This window comes from Macrotis lagotis, chromosome 2 (assembly GCF_037893015.1).
Source record: "Macrotis lagotis isolate mMagLag1 chromosome 2, bilby.v1.9.chrom.fasta, whole genome shotgun sequence".
In the NCBI taxonomy this organism is placed as follows: Eukaryota; Metazoa; Chordata; class Mammalia; order Peramelemorphia; family Peramelidae; genus Macrotis; species Macrotis lagotis.
In genome coordinates this window covers 227,197,447-227,213,358 of record NC_133659.1, presented here as the reverse complement: position 1 = coordinate 227,213,358, position 15,912 = coordinate 227,197,447, and the positions used below count along the sequence as shown (strand labels likewise).

At 36.3% G+C, this 15,912-nt stretch overlaps 1 protein-coding gene and 1 non-coding gene across 5 annotated transcripts in view; both read right to left on the bottom strand.

Annotated features, from left to right (window-relative positions):
- CYTH1 (cytohesin 1) overlaps positions 1-15,912 on the bottom strand; it is a 215,280-nt gene that overhangs the window by 25,799 nt on the left and 173,569 nt on the right. For 3 of the 4 annotated variants that reach the window (XR_012475996.1, XM_074225034.1, XM_074225033.1), the window contains 3 exons: positions 13,594-13,672; positions 2,381-2,452; positions 1,128-1,282 (listed from right to left, as the gene is read on the bottom strand). Coding sequence is in view for 3 of the 4 variants with exons in the window: in XM_074225034.1 (XP_074081135.1) it covers positions 1,128-1,282; positions 2,381-2,452; positions 13,594-13,672 (306 nt within the window). In the remaining variant the exon portion in view is untranslated. The remainder of the gene's footprint in view (positions 1-1,127; positions 1,283-2,380; positions 2,453-13,593; positions 13,673-15,912) is intronic. The other variant, XM_074225032.1, reaches the window with a different exon arrangement.
- On the bottom strand, positions 11,424-11,530 carry LOC141515630 (U6 spliceosomal RNA). Its single transcript, XR_012476393.1, has one exon. It is a non-coding gene; the product is annotated as a U6 spliceosomal RNA (small nuclear RNA).

The window sequence follows — 15,912 nt, the reverse complement described above, 5'->3', positions numbered from 1 at the left end:
GAGAGAGAATAAAATAAATGGTATTGGGGGAATAGGATGCAGGGAAATACAGTTAGCAATAGCAACCATGATAAAAAATATTGAAACAATTTTTTCTAAATTTCTCAAATATAGAGAACTGGGTCAAATTTATAAAAAAATAAATATTCCTTGATAAGAGATCTAGAGATCTGAACAGTTTTCAGTTGAGGATATCAATGCAATAAATTTAAATCATTTTTAAAAAATGTCCTAACCCACTATTTTTTTTTTTTAGGTTTTTCAAGGCAAATGGGGTTAAGTGGCTTGCCCAAGGCCACACAGCTAGGTAATTATCAAGTGTCTGAGACCAGATTTGAACCCAGGTACTCCTGACTCCAGGGATGGTGCTTTATCCACTGCGCCACCTAGCTGCCCCCTAACTCACTACTGAGAGGAAAAATTCAAATTGAAACAATTCTGAGGTACTCAGAATTCCAATAAATGTTGGAAGGGATGTAGGGAAATTGAAACATCGATACACTGTGGAAGTAGCTGTGAAATGATTCAACAATTATGTAGACTAATTTGGAATTAAGCCCAAAGAGCTATAAAATCATGTCTACCCTTTGGCCCATTGGGATATTTATAGCAGTTTTTTTTTTTTCTGGTGGGGGGAGGGGGAGCTAGAGATCGAAGGGATGCTCAGTGATTGGGGAATGGCTAAACAAATTGTGGTATGTTATTGAGATTAAATGCTGTTCTGTTTTGGGAAATAAAGAACAGGATGCTCTCAGTAAAAAAACTTACATGAGCACATGCAATGGGAAATGTACTGGACATAGCTTAACAGGATGATCAGCTGTGAATGACCTACCTTTTCTCAGCAATGCTGTGAATCAAGAGAACCCTGAAGGACTTAGGATGAATGCTATCCATCCCAAAGATAGAACTGATAGTGTATGAATACAAACTAGCTTTATTTTTCTTGAAGTTTTTCTTTTTTGTGTGTGAGGGGTAATATTTACTTTTTACAACATGACTATGGTAGCAATGCTAAAAATAAGCTAATCTTAAGAAAATAAATAAAAGGAAAAGTGAAAACCCTAAGAGGGAAAAACTAAGGCTCCTACTAAGCCTGCCCTCCTTGTTCATCCAGTGCAACTTACTTAATGCATTTGATCCATTCCTCCTTTTCCTCAGGAGTTGGAGCTGAAATCCGATAGACCGTATGGTTTCCCTCTACTACTCGACCGTCAGCCTCAGTCTTACAAGCTTTTATTACTTGATCCTTATTGTCAGGGATATAAAGCTCAAAGCAGTTCTGAGAAGAAAAAAGAGGATGAAAGGAAGCTCAGAGGAAGATACTGATTAAACAAGCTATCATTAATATATTTTTCAAAGTAATTGTCTTTATTGAACACTAATAAAATGAATTTCAACCTCTGGTAGAAAAAGAATACCGTGGTGAAGAGAATTCTGAACAGTCAGGAATGTTTCAACCAGGTTATTGTCCCTTTTTACCCCAAAATAAACATGTAGATCTTTATATGGCTGAACTATGGACAAGGAAGTGTGTTTGTGTGTGTGTGGGGGTATTATTTATTGATTTTGGTTTGAATCTGTGATTGATCTGTGTCGTGCAGCACTGATTTATGTCCTGGGATCTTAAGAGTACCTTCGACACTGACAAGTTAAAGTAACTTGATCAGGGACATATACTGCTAGTCTATGTCAGAAACAAGAATTGAACTCAGGTTTTCCTGACTCCAACACCAGTCCTTTATAGGACATGCTGGATTTGAAATGAAGATCTGCATCATGTGTTGGCTCTGCTACTTACTCCCTGTGTGACCTTGGATGAATGGTTTTATTTCTTTGAGTCTTCTTTTTTTTTCCATCTGTAAAATTAAAGGGCTGAACATGATATCTAAGGTCCCTTCCAGCTCTAAATCTATGCTCCTATGAAAAATATGTATGTGTGTGTGCATGCATGCACACGTATAGGATATACATATACATATACGTATATAAATTTGTACATATATAGATATATACACTTATCTGTAAAGTTTTGATACAAGACAATAAATTCTAACTTAATAATAAATGCCTCTGTTACCACACACTTAAAAACAGATAAATCTAAAGATCTCTGTTTTGACAATAAGTATTTCCAAAACAGACAGAAAATCCTGGAATTAAAAAAAAAAATATTGGCCTGGACGGAATAAAACATTTCAAAGACACGGTTTACAAAGTATTTAAGAAGAGTAAATAAAACACAAAGTTGTAAATTAATCAAATGAAAATTACAACAGCTTTTCCATTTAATCTTTTTATTATCTATATGCAAATTTACTTATAGTCCTCAAGGATCTCACTTAGCCATTACCCCAAAGGAAAAAAAACACACACTTACTGGTTTTTTGGAGTCCTCTACCTCCCGGATACTTAGGTTCTCTAAAGGAATAATTCCACGGGGTTCCTTATCCTACAGAAAAGGTTTATAAAGGAAAATATTTTACCTTCAAATCCATAATGATATATACTACAAATCTCTTTGAGTGCTTTAATGGGTTCCTATCTTTTCTCACTTCATCATCATTCTAAAGTAATCCTAGGAGCTAGTTAAAGTTTTTAAAAACAAACCAAAACCAAAACAGAACAATAACAACAATAAACAAGAAAGGAACAGTCATCTTCATAGAATATCCCTAAGGTCTTTTGCAGCTCTAAAATTCTATGACTTTATGCCTGAATAATATAACCAAAAAAAAAAAAAACATGGAAACAGGCAGCCTCAGATAATGATCACTCCGGGGATATCAATAAGTAGTGACATTTAGCAGTACTTGGGGTGTCTGAACAATTCTATTTAGGAACTTCAAATGGAAATGATCTGGAAAAAAGGTATTCTAAATTTATATTTTGCTTGTTAACCTAAAACTACCAAAAAAAATGATATAGTGTCTGATTTATGGCTTATGTGATCTTTTTAAAAAAAAAACCAATGTCTGTAATAATATATTTGCTTCTTAAAACTTTGTAATTGCAAGTGTCATCCTTTCTCACTGGGGAATGTAAATCAATTAATATTTACACTCCATTCCGTCTACTGCTCTGCCTTGGTTTTGATTCCAAGCAACAAGATGCCATTGCATGGGAGAGCTCCTCACCCCTTTCCTGCCTTCTTTTGTGTGTTGTCTCTCTCCAATAGATTGTAAGTTCCCCGAGGGCAAGGACTGTCTCTTTTTATGAACTGTATCCCAGGGCTTAGCATAGTACCTGAAACATAATAGGTATATTATAGTAGGTACAATAAAGTATACTGGATTGGACTGGATATTTTTTGCTAGGAAATACTTAGCTATATCAATAATTAAGCTCTTTTTTACTTGTTAGGATCTTTTTTTTTTATTAAAAGTTTATTCTTCTTTTCCTATATAATCTTAGTATACATATGAAGAATTCGAGAGAAAAGTTTAAGCACACTCAGCAGAACCTCTGATTATAATAACTTTCTGGTTAGTCTTCTTGTCTCAAGTCTTTCTTCACTCAATTTTAGGATGTGATCTTTCTTAAAGTAAAGGGTCTGATCATATTTTATCCACTCTATTCAAAATAACTGTAAGAACAATTAACTCCAGGATAAAATATTTTTTTAAGCCCTTTAAAACCCTTCATAATACCTTCCTACCTTCCCAGTTTTCTTATACCTTTCCCTTCAAGGGCAGTTAGGTGGTGTAGTGGATAGAGCGTTGGTCTTGGAGTAAAGGAGGACGGGAGCTCAAATTTGGTCTCAGACACTTGCCACTTATTAACTGTGGGACCTTAGGCAAGTCACTTAACCCTGACTTCCCTGCATCCAGGGCCATTTCCAGTCATCATGATTCATATCTGGCCACTGGACCCAGAAGGCACTGGAGGAGAAAGTGAGGCTGGTGACTTAGCACAGCTCCCCCTCACTGAAATCCAATTCATGTGCTTGTCATGATATCACTTCCCTGCTGTCATGGTAGTCCTCGAAAATGAAGGACAAACATAATTATTACCTTTCCCCCACTCTACAGAAGATGATCCAGTGATTCTAGCCTCCTAACTATTCCTTGCACTCCATCTCCTGACTTGTATTTTCACTGGCTGTCCCCCTGTCTCCCTCCTCATCTCTATCTCCTACCTTCAAATCAGAGCTAAAATTCCAATCCTTCCTGATTTTCCCTTAATGCTACTGCCTTTCCTCTGAGATAATCCTATACCATTTTTTTGTAAATACTTGTTTACATTTTAATTTCCCCCATTAGATTGTGAGCTCCCTGAGAGTAGGTACTGTTTTTATGTTCTTTTTTTTGGTTTTGTTTTTGCAAGGCAAATGGGGTTAAGTGGCTTGCCCAAGGCCACACAGCTAGGAAATTATTAAGTGTCTGAGGCTGGATTTGAACCCAGGTCCTCCTGACTCTAGGGCTGGTGCTCTATCCACTGGGCCACCTAGCTGCTCCCTTTGTATTCGTTTAAAAATTTTTTTTCTTAAAAATTTATTTAAGGCAATGGGGTTAAGTGACTTGCCCAAGGTTACACAGCTAGACAATTATTAAGTATCTGAGGCCAAATTTGAACTCGAGGGCCTGTGCTCTATCCACTGTGCCACCTAGCTGCCCCTGTTATTTTATTCTTTGCATCCCCTTCTCTGTGCAAAGTGTCCCTTCCTTCGTGGGTGAGAAATAAATACTTGAAGACTTGAAAGACTAACCCCTAAGGCCATTATCCTGATACTGGCCAAGCAATTAGAATAAGCTATTATACTATATAAATATGTAGTTTTAATTGCTTCTTGATTTTTTTACTTTCACCTCTGAAATCAGGTAAAGTCTCTATTTGATTCTTCAATCATAACTTCATAGATAAGTATCCATCTTGGCCCAAATGGTCTATTGCACCTGGGATCCTTTTTTAGTCAATCTGAAGCAAACATTCCAATATCATATTTTTATTTCTCTCAATCAATTATGGTTTCAAAGATCCCAAAGTATAGATACAGTTGAGTAGTAATGAGTTGTTATTGGTCATGTTATTGAAATGTATGCAGATTACTCTTCTGGAGATAATAACTTCTTTCAAGACTTGGAAATTTTCATCTTCCATACAAGTATCATTTAGAAAAAATAAAGAACATTTGAGAGCCATTTTGTTCCTCATCAATAAACATCCTGAAACCCTAGAATGGAGGCAGAATTTCTAATATAAAGAAGGAAAGGTGTGAAACCATTTTTGAGAAACCTGCCACAACCACCACCCCACGCAAAATAGATTTGGGAGAGCACAGCACCATTGAAATCTCTAGAGCCACAGATGGCACATTGCAACCTGCAGGCTAAACCTGACCTTATTAAAAATGTAAAAAACATTTTTTTCCTGCCAGGCTATATATAATAAAAGGCATCAGGTTTAGATTTGGCTCATGCATCATAATTTTGTCTCCTTTTCTAGGCAACTCTAAAGAATAACCTCTAATAAACCGTTTTTGCATAGACTTTCCCTTTTCCCCTTTTCTACTGCAGATACTGAACCACCACATAATCATTCATTTAGAGAGGCATTTGTCACCAAATAGAGGAACTGAAATAGGTAGAAGAAAATAATCAAGACTTATTTTAAAATACCTTGAATTAATGGAGGTAGGATATACTACTAGATGCTTTCATTCTATACTGAGTGGTCTCAATTTTATACTACTAGTGTCATCATCTTTAAGGAAGTAAATCAACAGGCAAGCTGTAGAAACAACTGTGGTATATTTTTCCAATCCAGAGCTGTCAATATTGGTTTAAGAATTATGTTATTATAGCTAGGAAATGAACAACATTGTGACTTGACGATTCCTAGACTTAATTCTTTCATCTCTGAAATGTCTACTCTGGGGACCCACAGTCCTGAATGTTGAATATTTCAGGTATCTTATTATATCAGGCCAAGCCAGCTCCAGCAATGCTTTTCTTTACTCCCTGGCTATCTCTTTGCCAGATACTACATTCTCTATGCTGCCTTCTCATTCTAGTTCTGGTACCATAAGCAAACCAATTCTGCCATTCTTAGAGGAAAGGGTATAATTCCCTTCTATGACTCTACTCACCATTTCTATAATTTTATTTTTGGTTTAGTTTTTTTTTCAAGGCAATGGGGTTAAGTGTCTTGCCCAAGGCCACACAGCTAGGCAATTATTAAATGTCTGAGGCCAGATTTGAACTCAGGGACTCCTGACTCCAGTGCTGGTGCTCTATCCACTGTGCCACCTAACTGCCCCATTTATGTAATTTTTAAAACTAATGAATTGCTTCTTTTTTCACTTTACTTGGCATCAAAAGAATATCTAAGTTTTCATAAGTTTCTCTGAAACTACCATCATGATCATTTCTAACATTTCATTACATTTATAAATCATAACTTATTCATTCTTCAATTGATGGGCACCTCCTCAGATTTCCATTTTTTTGACCTTTCAAAAAGACCTATATTGTAGTTTTTCTTTAGAGTCGGTTTTGCTCCCTTTTAGCTTGCCCCCTCCTAATTCTTTCCACACTCTTCTTCCTTTGCCCTTCTATTTCCCTATTGAGTGAAATGTATTTCCATATTCTCCTCTGACCAGTTCAGATGAGAGTGAGGATGAATCACTCCCACCAATCTTCCCCTTCATACATATATGCTGCTGAACAAAAGTGGGGGAAAAAAATCACTCAACCATTCCGACTGGATCCACTACAAATTTATGTTACATAACTCCAACTAGGTCCTCATTGTTGTGTGGCAATCCTACTAGACCTCCCTTATGAACTCACTATTCCACTTTCCACAGCAGTTCTTCCAAACTTTTTCATTGCTCCTCACAGCTGAAAACCTTGCCTCATACTTAACCACTCCACCAAAAAAGTCATTTGTTTACATATGTAACTTATACCAATATCTCCTCCTTCATCTTTGTCTCACATGATGAAGTAGCTTTACTACTGTCATCTCCACTGTCTGCCTCACTTATTTTCACTCTTTCTCCTGGCTCATTTCCTATTGCATACAAACATGCCCAAATATTCCTTATCCTGAAAAAAACTTTATTCAATTTTTTTATCCCTCCTATCATCCTGTATCTCTTCTGCCCATTGTAGCTAAACTTCTTGAAAAGAATACATATGTCTTCTTAACCCTTTCCAATCCAGTTCCTAATATTATCATTCCAATAATACTCTTCTTCCTAAAATTACCAATGATCTCTTAATTGCCAAATCCAATGACCTTTTCTCAACCATCATTCTCCTTGACCTCTCTGAAGCCTTGGACACTGTTGATTACTCTCTCCTCCCCTGATCCTCTCTTTTCTCTAGGTTTTAGGACACCACTCTCTCCTCATTCTCTTCCTACTTATCTAACCACAATTTCTCTATCTCCTTTGCTGGATCCTCTTTCAGATCATGTTCTCTAATTGAGGGTCACCCTCTTCCCTGGGCCCTCTTCTTTTCTCCTTTTATACTAGTCACTTGATGATCTCCATCAGTTCTCATGGACTCATGGACCATCTTTATATTGGTGTTTCTCAAATCTACCTTTCCTGTCCTAACCTCTCTGTTGACCTCCTGTCTTTCACTTCCAACTGTCTTTCAGACATCTCGCATTGGGTGTCCAGTAGACATATATTTGAAACTCAATATGTCCAAAACATTATCTTTTCCCCTAAACCCTTTGGTATTTCTTACTTTTCCTATTATTTTAGAGAACAAAATTCTCCCACTCCCTCAGGCACACAACCTAGAAGTCATCCTAGATTCCTTACTATCTCCCATTCCCCAGATCCCAACTGTTATTAAGACCTGTCAATTCACCTGGGCAACATTCCTCTACTATGTTCCCTTCTCTTCTTGGATACACACTACTCAAGTCCAGATGTTCATAACTTCACACCTGAATTATGCCTGCATAACTGCAATAATCCATTGGTATATCTACTTGCTTCAATTTATCAATCCATTCTCCAGTCAGCAATTACATGATTTTCCTAAAATATAAGCCTGATCATATCTCCCTCCCTTCCCCCCACCTACTCAATAAATTCTAGTAGTTTCCTATTGCCTCTAGAAGCAAATATAAAATGCTCTATTTCGCATTCAAAGTCCTTTCGTAACCTAGCTCCCTCCTAACTTATTCTTATGCTCATCTTCTTACATTTTATTCCCCCTCCATATTCTCCTTGATCCAGTGATATTGTCCTCCTGTCTTTTCCATAAAAAAGGCACCATCTTTCAATTCCTGGCATTGACTGACCCTTTGGACTGGGATACTCTCCAACTCCTGTCCTCCCTGGTTCCCTTAAATCCTGACTAAAATCCCATCTACTATAGGAAATCTTCCTCAACTTACTTAACTCAAATATCTTCCCTCTGTTAATTATTTCCTATTTATCCAACATATAACTTATTTGGTATATATATTTTTTGCATGTTATTCTCATTAGATGGTTAACTCTTTCAGGACAATGATTATCTTTTGCCTTTTTTTGGATTCCCAGAACTTATCACAGTAATTGGCACATAAAAGGAGTTTAATAAATATTAACTGAATTGAATTAAAAGGCTTTCTCCTCCCCTTCCTTTCTTTCTATAGTGTCTACCTGTGAGATGATTTTCTCTAATTTTTCTTTCCCTTCACCCCCTCTTTTATCATATTCTTCTTTTCTCCTCTTTCTATTCTCTTAAGATCATCAAGAAATAGTAGGATCACTCCCTTCCATTAGCTCTGATGAAGGTAGGGGTTTAGAGGAGGCACATGTTTATATTGCCTTACATTCGAATATAAGTGGCAGTTTACCCTTGTTTAGTCCTTTATCATTTATTGTTCATTCATGTCTAGTTTTTTTAATTTTTCTCTTTAATGCTTGTGTCCTCTTTAGCTTCATAGATTCTATACAACAGAAATACTTGGAAGTCCTCTATTTCATCCTGAGATTAGATTATACTCAGTTTTCTGAATAAATTATTCATATATATATATATATATATATATATATATATATATATATTCTTTGTCTTCTGGAAAATCATTTCAAATTTTCCTCTCCTGTTTTCTGGTAGCTGCTAAATCATATGTGATATTGATTGTGGCTCTTGGGTACTTCGATTCTCTTTTTCTGGCTGCTTGCAGTATTTTTTCTTTGATCTGGATACTCTGAATTTTGGATAAATGTTCCTAGAAGTTTTATTTTGGTAGTTTCTTTTAGAGATGATCAACAGATTCTTTCTATTTATATTTTACCCTCTAGTTCTAAGAGAATTGAGCAGTTTTATGATTTCCTGAAATATGATATCTAGATTCTTTCTTTTGGTCACGGTATTCAGATATTTCAATGATACCTAAAATTTGTTCCAACCCAGTTGGAACATCATCATTATCATCTCTTCCTCCTTCTCTTTCTTTTGACTGTTTTAAATATTTCTGGTTTTCTCATGGAGATATTAGTTTCTAATTTTCAGGGAGTTTGTTGCTTAGGCAAGGTTTTGTATCTTTTGTGTTAAGCTGTTAATTCCCTTCCCAATTCCTTCTTCTATAGATTATTTCTTTTCCAATTTTTCCTAAAGCACCCTCATTCCATTTGTAACTTTTTTTTTTAGTTTTTGCAAGGCAATGGGGTTAAGTGGCTTGCCCAAGGCCACACAGCTAGGTAATTATTAAGTGTCTGAGACTGGATTTGAACCCAGGTATTCCTGACTCCAGGGCCAATGCTTTATCCACTGCACCACCTAGCCACCCCCCATTTATAACTTTTTTAAAAAAAATTCTTGCTTCTTCTCTTGCAAAAATTCAATTTGATTTTGTGCTTAAGCTGTGTTTTTCTCTAAGGCACTGCTTTTAGATGTTTTGTAGTTATTTTCTTCTTCTGTTTTTGTGTCTTGAGCTTCTCTGTCACTATCACAGCATCTTATGGTGGGATATTTTTGTTTGTTTATTTTTCCAGCCTACTTTCTGATTTCTTACTTAATGCCAGGGTTAGGTTCTGCCTTATTTAGGGAAGGTCTGAACTGATCCTGTTGCTGCTTTCATGAAATATTGACATGTCGTTCCAGGATCAAAGAAACCGACTCAGGAGCAATAAGCTCAGTGCTCACAAAGTGAAACGATCAAGGGCAAAATCAGATTCCCCAGTCTGAGCTTCTCAAATTGCTGACCTGGGTCTGAGTCTGGGAAAAAGTAGAAATCCTCCTGGACTCAGTCTCAATCAGCCCCCCTCTGCTCTAGAATTCCTGTCCTGATTATTCCACTGTAAGTTGGACTAGATTTTGTAACTGAGAACCCACTCTGCTCTTAGAGGCTAAGTCACAACTGGCTTTTTGTTTCAAACGTTTTGTTTCTTTAGTGCAATGCACAGATCATCTCTACCTGTGAATACCTCTCTGGGAGCACAAGTCTCCTTTTCAGCCTACCCAGGACTGTGTCCCACAGCTGAGTAATAGACAACAAATATGCCAATCAGAACCTGTTCCTGTCTTAGTTCCCCTAGTGTGGGTTTGCTTTGAAGCTGGGACCTCTTATTTCCTCCAATTCACAATCTCTCCCTGGATTCTGGAATGACCCTGTCCTGACCCCATTCCTAGTGACTGATGACTTCTGTCTTCCTATGACAACCTAGGCTGAACAAATGATTCACTGACTTTTCTGGATTTTCCTATTCGGTTGGTGCATTTTCTACATCTATTTGGAGGAGTGTTTTCTGGTGAGAACACACTGCATCTTGTTACTCTAACATACTGGCCCCACCATTGTGAAAAAACATTTAATTTGCTAGTAATACGTGATCACACATTAAGAGGAATAAAGTATACCCTGGAACCCAAATAGCTGTGATGGAATAAGCCAAAGAGGGGTAATAACAAGGAAGGAAGGCAAAAGACATATATTAACAGTTTGGTAAAGGTATACCCACATGGGACACCCTTTCAGTCTCTTTATGTGTATAAATAGACATGAGTAATTCACTACTTTTGAACAACTGAGAGATCTGTTTCAAGTTTAGCCATTTCTTCTTTTATAGGATTTCCTAATTCTATTTTTCCTCCTGCTCAGTCAGACTATACACTCCCCTCCCCAATCAAAATCAATGGAAACATTTACTATAGGAGTCCTTACATGGTAATTGCCAAACTTTAGTCCTATCAACACCCCTGTCCCTTCATGCACCCCCCACCAACACCAGTAGAATCAGTCAAATTGTTTTACCCTTCACACTTAGTATAGGATGAAAAAAGATGAGAGAAAGTATGCCATCACTGAAGGCATTGATAAGGAGGAGATAGATTAGGGTAGAAAGTAGATAACTTGTATCCCTAGTTGACACTGAAAATGTATTTCTAGGTAGAAATATATTAAAATTATTCTTATTATGAGTTATTATAATATTACTAATATTGCTAAACTATATTTTATTTATTAAAAATATGGAACACTTCATGAATTTGCGTGTCATCCTTGTGCAGGGGCCATCCTAATTTTCTCTGTATTGTTCCAATTTTAGTATATGTGCTGCCAAAGCGAGCACTATATTTTATTTAAAACAGGAAATTTAACCACATTGAAAATATTCTTCTGTGGAAAATATATTCTAAGTTCCAAATTACTTCAGAAATTACTATTCGTAACTAAGGCTTCTTCCACCTTATCCCCCAATTTCTCTCTATGTACACACACACACACACACACACACACACACATACAGACACACACACAGTTCTAAAATAAGACAAAAGTCAAGGCAGCTAACAAAGGAGTCTGACTTCAGCAAGAAGTCAAGCTATACAGAATTGGCAGAAAAATCAATCAACAAGCACTGGTTAAAGACATATTACATACTAGGTACTGCAGTAGGTTCTGAAGGCAGAAAGACAGAAGAGTGGAATTTTAGATTTGAAATGAACCTTTGTGATCTAGTCTAACTCCTTCAATTCATAAATTAGGAAACTGAGACCAAGAGAGAGGATTATAGTTATCTAAGTGGCACAATAGATAAGGAAGATCTAAATTCAAATCCCAGCCCCAGACTCTAGCTGTGTGACTCTGGGCAAGTTACTAATTGCTTCCGTTTTATCTATTGTAAAATGAAAATAATAATAAAATCTAACCTTCCAGAGTTGTTGTGAAGACTGAATGAGGTAACAAAACAGGAAGGTCTGGCCAAATATCCTGATTCAAATTTTGCTACATAAGAATAAAAATGAGAATTGGGGGAAAGACGTGAAGAGGAAGAAGGAGGAAGCAGGGTAGCACAGGAGATAAAGAAAGACCTTGTTTCAAATCTGTGGATGAAGATAGTTACTCTCTGGATAACTTTGGGCAAGTCAGTTAACTTCTCTGCCAGTTTCCTTAATCTCAAAATTTGGATCTTGGGGCTACTGTGAGGATCAAAGGAGATTATATTTGTAAAAAATACTATCTAATGCTATGAGGATGATGATGTAATTTAATGATCTAAAATTCTTGGTACAGTGCCTAGCACACAAAAGTTAATTAATGTTTTTTTTTTCCCTTTCTTTTGTTATCTATAGTGACCTAATAGAACCATGTCCACAATCCATGTCTGCTGAATCCTCTACATAGAATGTGCTGGGAAATGTTTCACAATCTGCTCCAAAGTGGAGGAGGGGAATAGAAAACACACTTTTAAATTTAATACATATTATTAACACCTTTTTAAATTCTAGATAATCAACAAAACAAATCAAGTTCCTGTTTCAGCATTTATTGTTTTCAAGGTATAAATTTTTACAATAAAAATTTAATAAATAACTAGAATCAGTTCAATCTAGTTTCCTTTTATGTGTTGTCTCCAAGGCAAGGATAGTCTTCTGTCCTTTCTGGGGCCTGACATATAGTAGGTGTCTAATAAATGTCTACTGACTCATTACTGACTGGTTCTAGAAAACTCCTACTCTATACCATCTTATAGTTTTTCAAGAATCACAGGTTGCCAGTCTAGCCAGTCTCAGAAATCTGCTTTCTGATACCTATTAAGTGATACTGTATGTCAATAAGTTCTATATTCTACAAGTCATGTATTCCTATAGAAGTCAATAAGTGTGTCCATATGCTACCTGTACTAACAAAGAATGACAATGATATAATGCTAACTCAATTTACTCCTGAAAGACAAAGCATTCCCAAGCATGTGGTCCACCTCTGGACTCCACCACTGGCTAGTATGGAGGTCCATTTTTCTCTGCATTTACCACAAAAGTCATTGGGGATATACTTGTAGTGTAAAAGGCATGCCTTTCCCTTTCCTTCCCTTCCCATCCCACCTCTCCTGAGTTATTTCATGCCATAAATTAGCTTTTGCTAAGAATATATTCATGTAGTGCTCTTTATCTGATCAGGCTTGTGGTCAAATGGTATGAAGTCATCACCTGGATAAAAGTCAGGGAATCTTGATTATTAGGTTCCCAGTTTACATAGGATTTACTGTATTGTGCCTCAAATGCTTGGGTTTAACTAAAAACCCAAACAAATGAGGTATATATATATATATATATATGTTCTCTGATGTTTTACTCTGACAGTAAATTACTGACCCTTCCCTCTTGCCTTAACAGGCTGAGATTTGCTCACCGTTGTATATTCAAAGTAGTAAAGGCAGTTGTCAGTCAGAATGAACCAGCGTCTCTTCCATGTCTTTACCCTGCCACCTGCAAAGCAAAAGGAAATACACATTTGACAAGAAACAACCAAGCACAGAGTATGCTCCAAACACATAAGTATTTCTTCTCAAAAAGGATGAATGAATAGGAGGGAAGGGATATTATGGGAACATCTAGGTTATGGCAAAATTTACATCAGTTACAAAACACAAACAGAGCCAAAACAGAAGCATCTTTCACAAGGTGCATGATCTGTGGCACAAGCAGAGCAAGCGAGGCTGAATGACATCCTTCAGATGGAATCAGACCGCAGGATGGATAGGGTTCAGGTGGAAAAGAACCCAATGGTAAGCAATGCAAACTGACTTGTGCTAAAAAAGCATCAGCAAAAGCAGATCAATGGAGTTGAAACTAGAGAGAAGTAGGAGAGGGGAAAATGTAAACATCCTGACTTGAGGCTAAATAATATAAATGATCTAACAAACCCAAAGGCATTTTAGGAGCTGCTAGTTTAATCAGTCAGATATGGGAGAAGAGAGAAACAAGAAATGAGAACCTTTACTTCCTTTGGAATCAAATTCCAGTTTCACTGTGGAATACCATGATTTTAGATCCTAGTTCTCATGACTGTACTTCTCATGTTACCTCCATCTTGCCTATTTATAGGAAACTTAATGTTTACACTGTCAGGCTAATATCTGAAAATAATTTTTCTTTGGTTTCAGGGTAAATAAAGGACATATCTTTTAAATTATGGAAAAATCAACTCCTTGAATTTTCCATAACTTTTTTCACTCTTCCAACTAAGCAGCATTCCAACATAGGTAGTAGGTCACAAAAAGAGGTAGGGAAAGCAAACATGTCTCTAAGTGAGTATTAATGCTAGTGGTGTATGCTTCACTCACTCCTACAATTCTTTGCCACCCACTTCTCTCACTAGTTATTACACAGGAGAATGAGAATAATTCTATTCCATAACCTTATCCTGATATTAACTACAGAAATGAAAAAAAACATCTTTAAAATTGACTTTAATCCAACCCTGGAATGTACTATCAAAAAAGCAAAGTGAGTCTAGTATTTTCCTCACAGTCATATTTTCCAACTGTTCAATTAAGAAAAAGAAGTAAAACTTCTTAATTATTCTTAAGCCTGAGTTTGTTAAAAATCCTTTTGATATTTCTGAATATTTCTTTTCTTCTCCTTTACCACATCTCATATTACTACAAATTCTATCTCAAGAGAGAATTATTTCCCTAGTCTACACAGAAAGCAAGGATCATCTAACATAAATGAATAGTACCATATGATCACAAGATTCCAAGTTGGAAGGGACTTTAAGAGGTCATATAGTCTAACCCTTTCACTTTACAAATGGGGAAACAGGCCAGAAAAGGGGAATGTATTACCCAGGGTTACACAAATTATATGACACACAGAACCAGAATTTGAATTCAAGTTTGCTTGATTTTTTGCTTTTTTTTAAACTTCAAATCCAGAGTTCTTTTTATCCTACATCAGGGCCCATCACATTACTGTGTTCCCAAATGCCTTTCCAAATTCATACTCCTGAACAAAGTGAAAAGCTTCGAAATGGAAAGATTTCCTCTGGTCAGTGACAATTTTTTTAATCTTTCCATCACTATCTGATAATGCCAGGAGAAAAGAGGGCCAATAGTAATATAGATTGTTAGGTAATAGAAATGGAACTTTGAAAATAGTGTCAACAAAAAACCTGACAACTAAATAGAACCTAATAATTTTTAGGCTTTCTATGAGGTTTTGCTTAGATATTGTTAGAGAGAGGTAATGATTTTAATTACAAACTACTGAGAGCCTAAATGACTGTTGCTTTGCCTGGTAAATCATCTTTGGCATCATGAAGTATGCCTATTCATTCATCTAACTAGTTCTAATCTTAAGTAGCTGAAGAACAGACCTCTTCCCATCAAATATGATAACTGACATTATGTAACACATTCTTGTCTGACCTTAAGTGGGAAATGTGACCACAGGGCACAGACAAGAAAAAATTAATAAATTAATGAGATGAAAATGTAAAAAAAAAAAAGGAAAATCTGGGTAAACAGGGGGAGAAAATGAGAAAAAGAAGCATAGTGAGACTTTGTGATTGTTTGTTTGTTCAAGATGAATTCCAAAGGGTCTGAGAGAACTTCTGACTTTGCAGACACTGAGTCTGTCTAATGATCAGCATACAATGAATATTCAATTAACTAAAGCATTAGAAGTTTATGAACAAGAGCCCATGCACAATCCCAAAACAGAATGA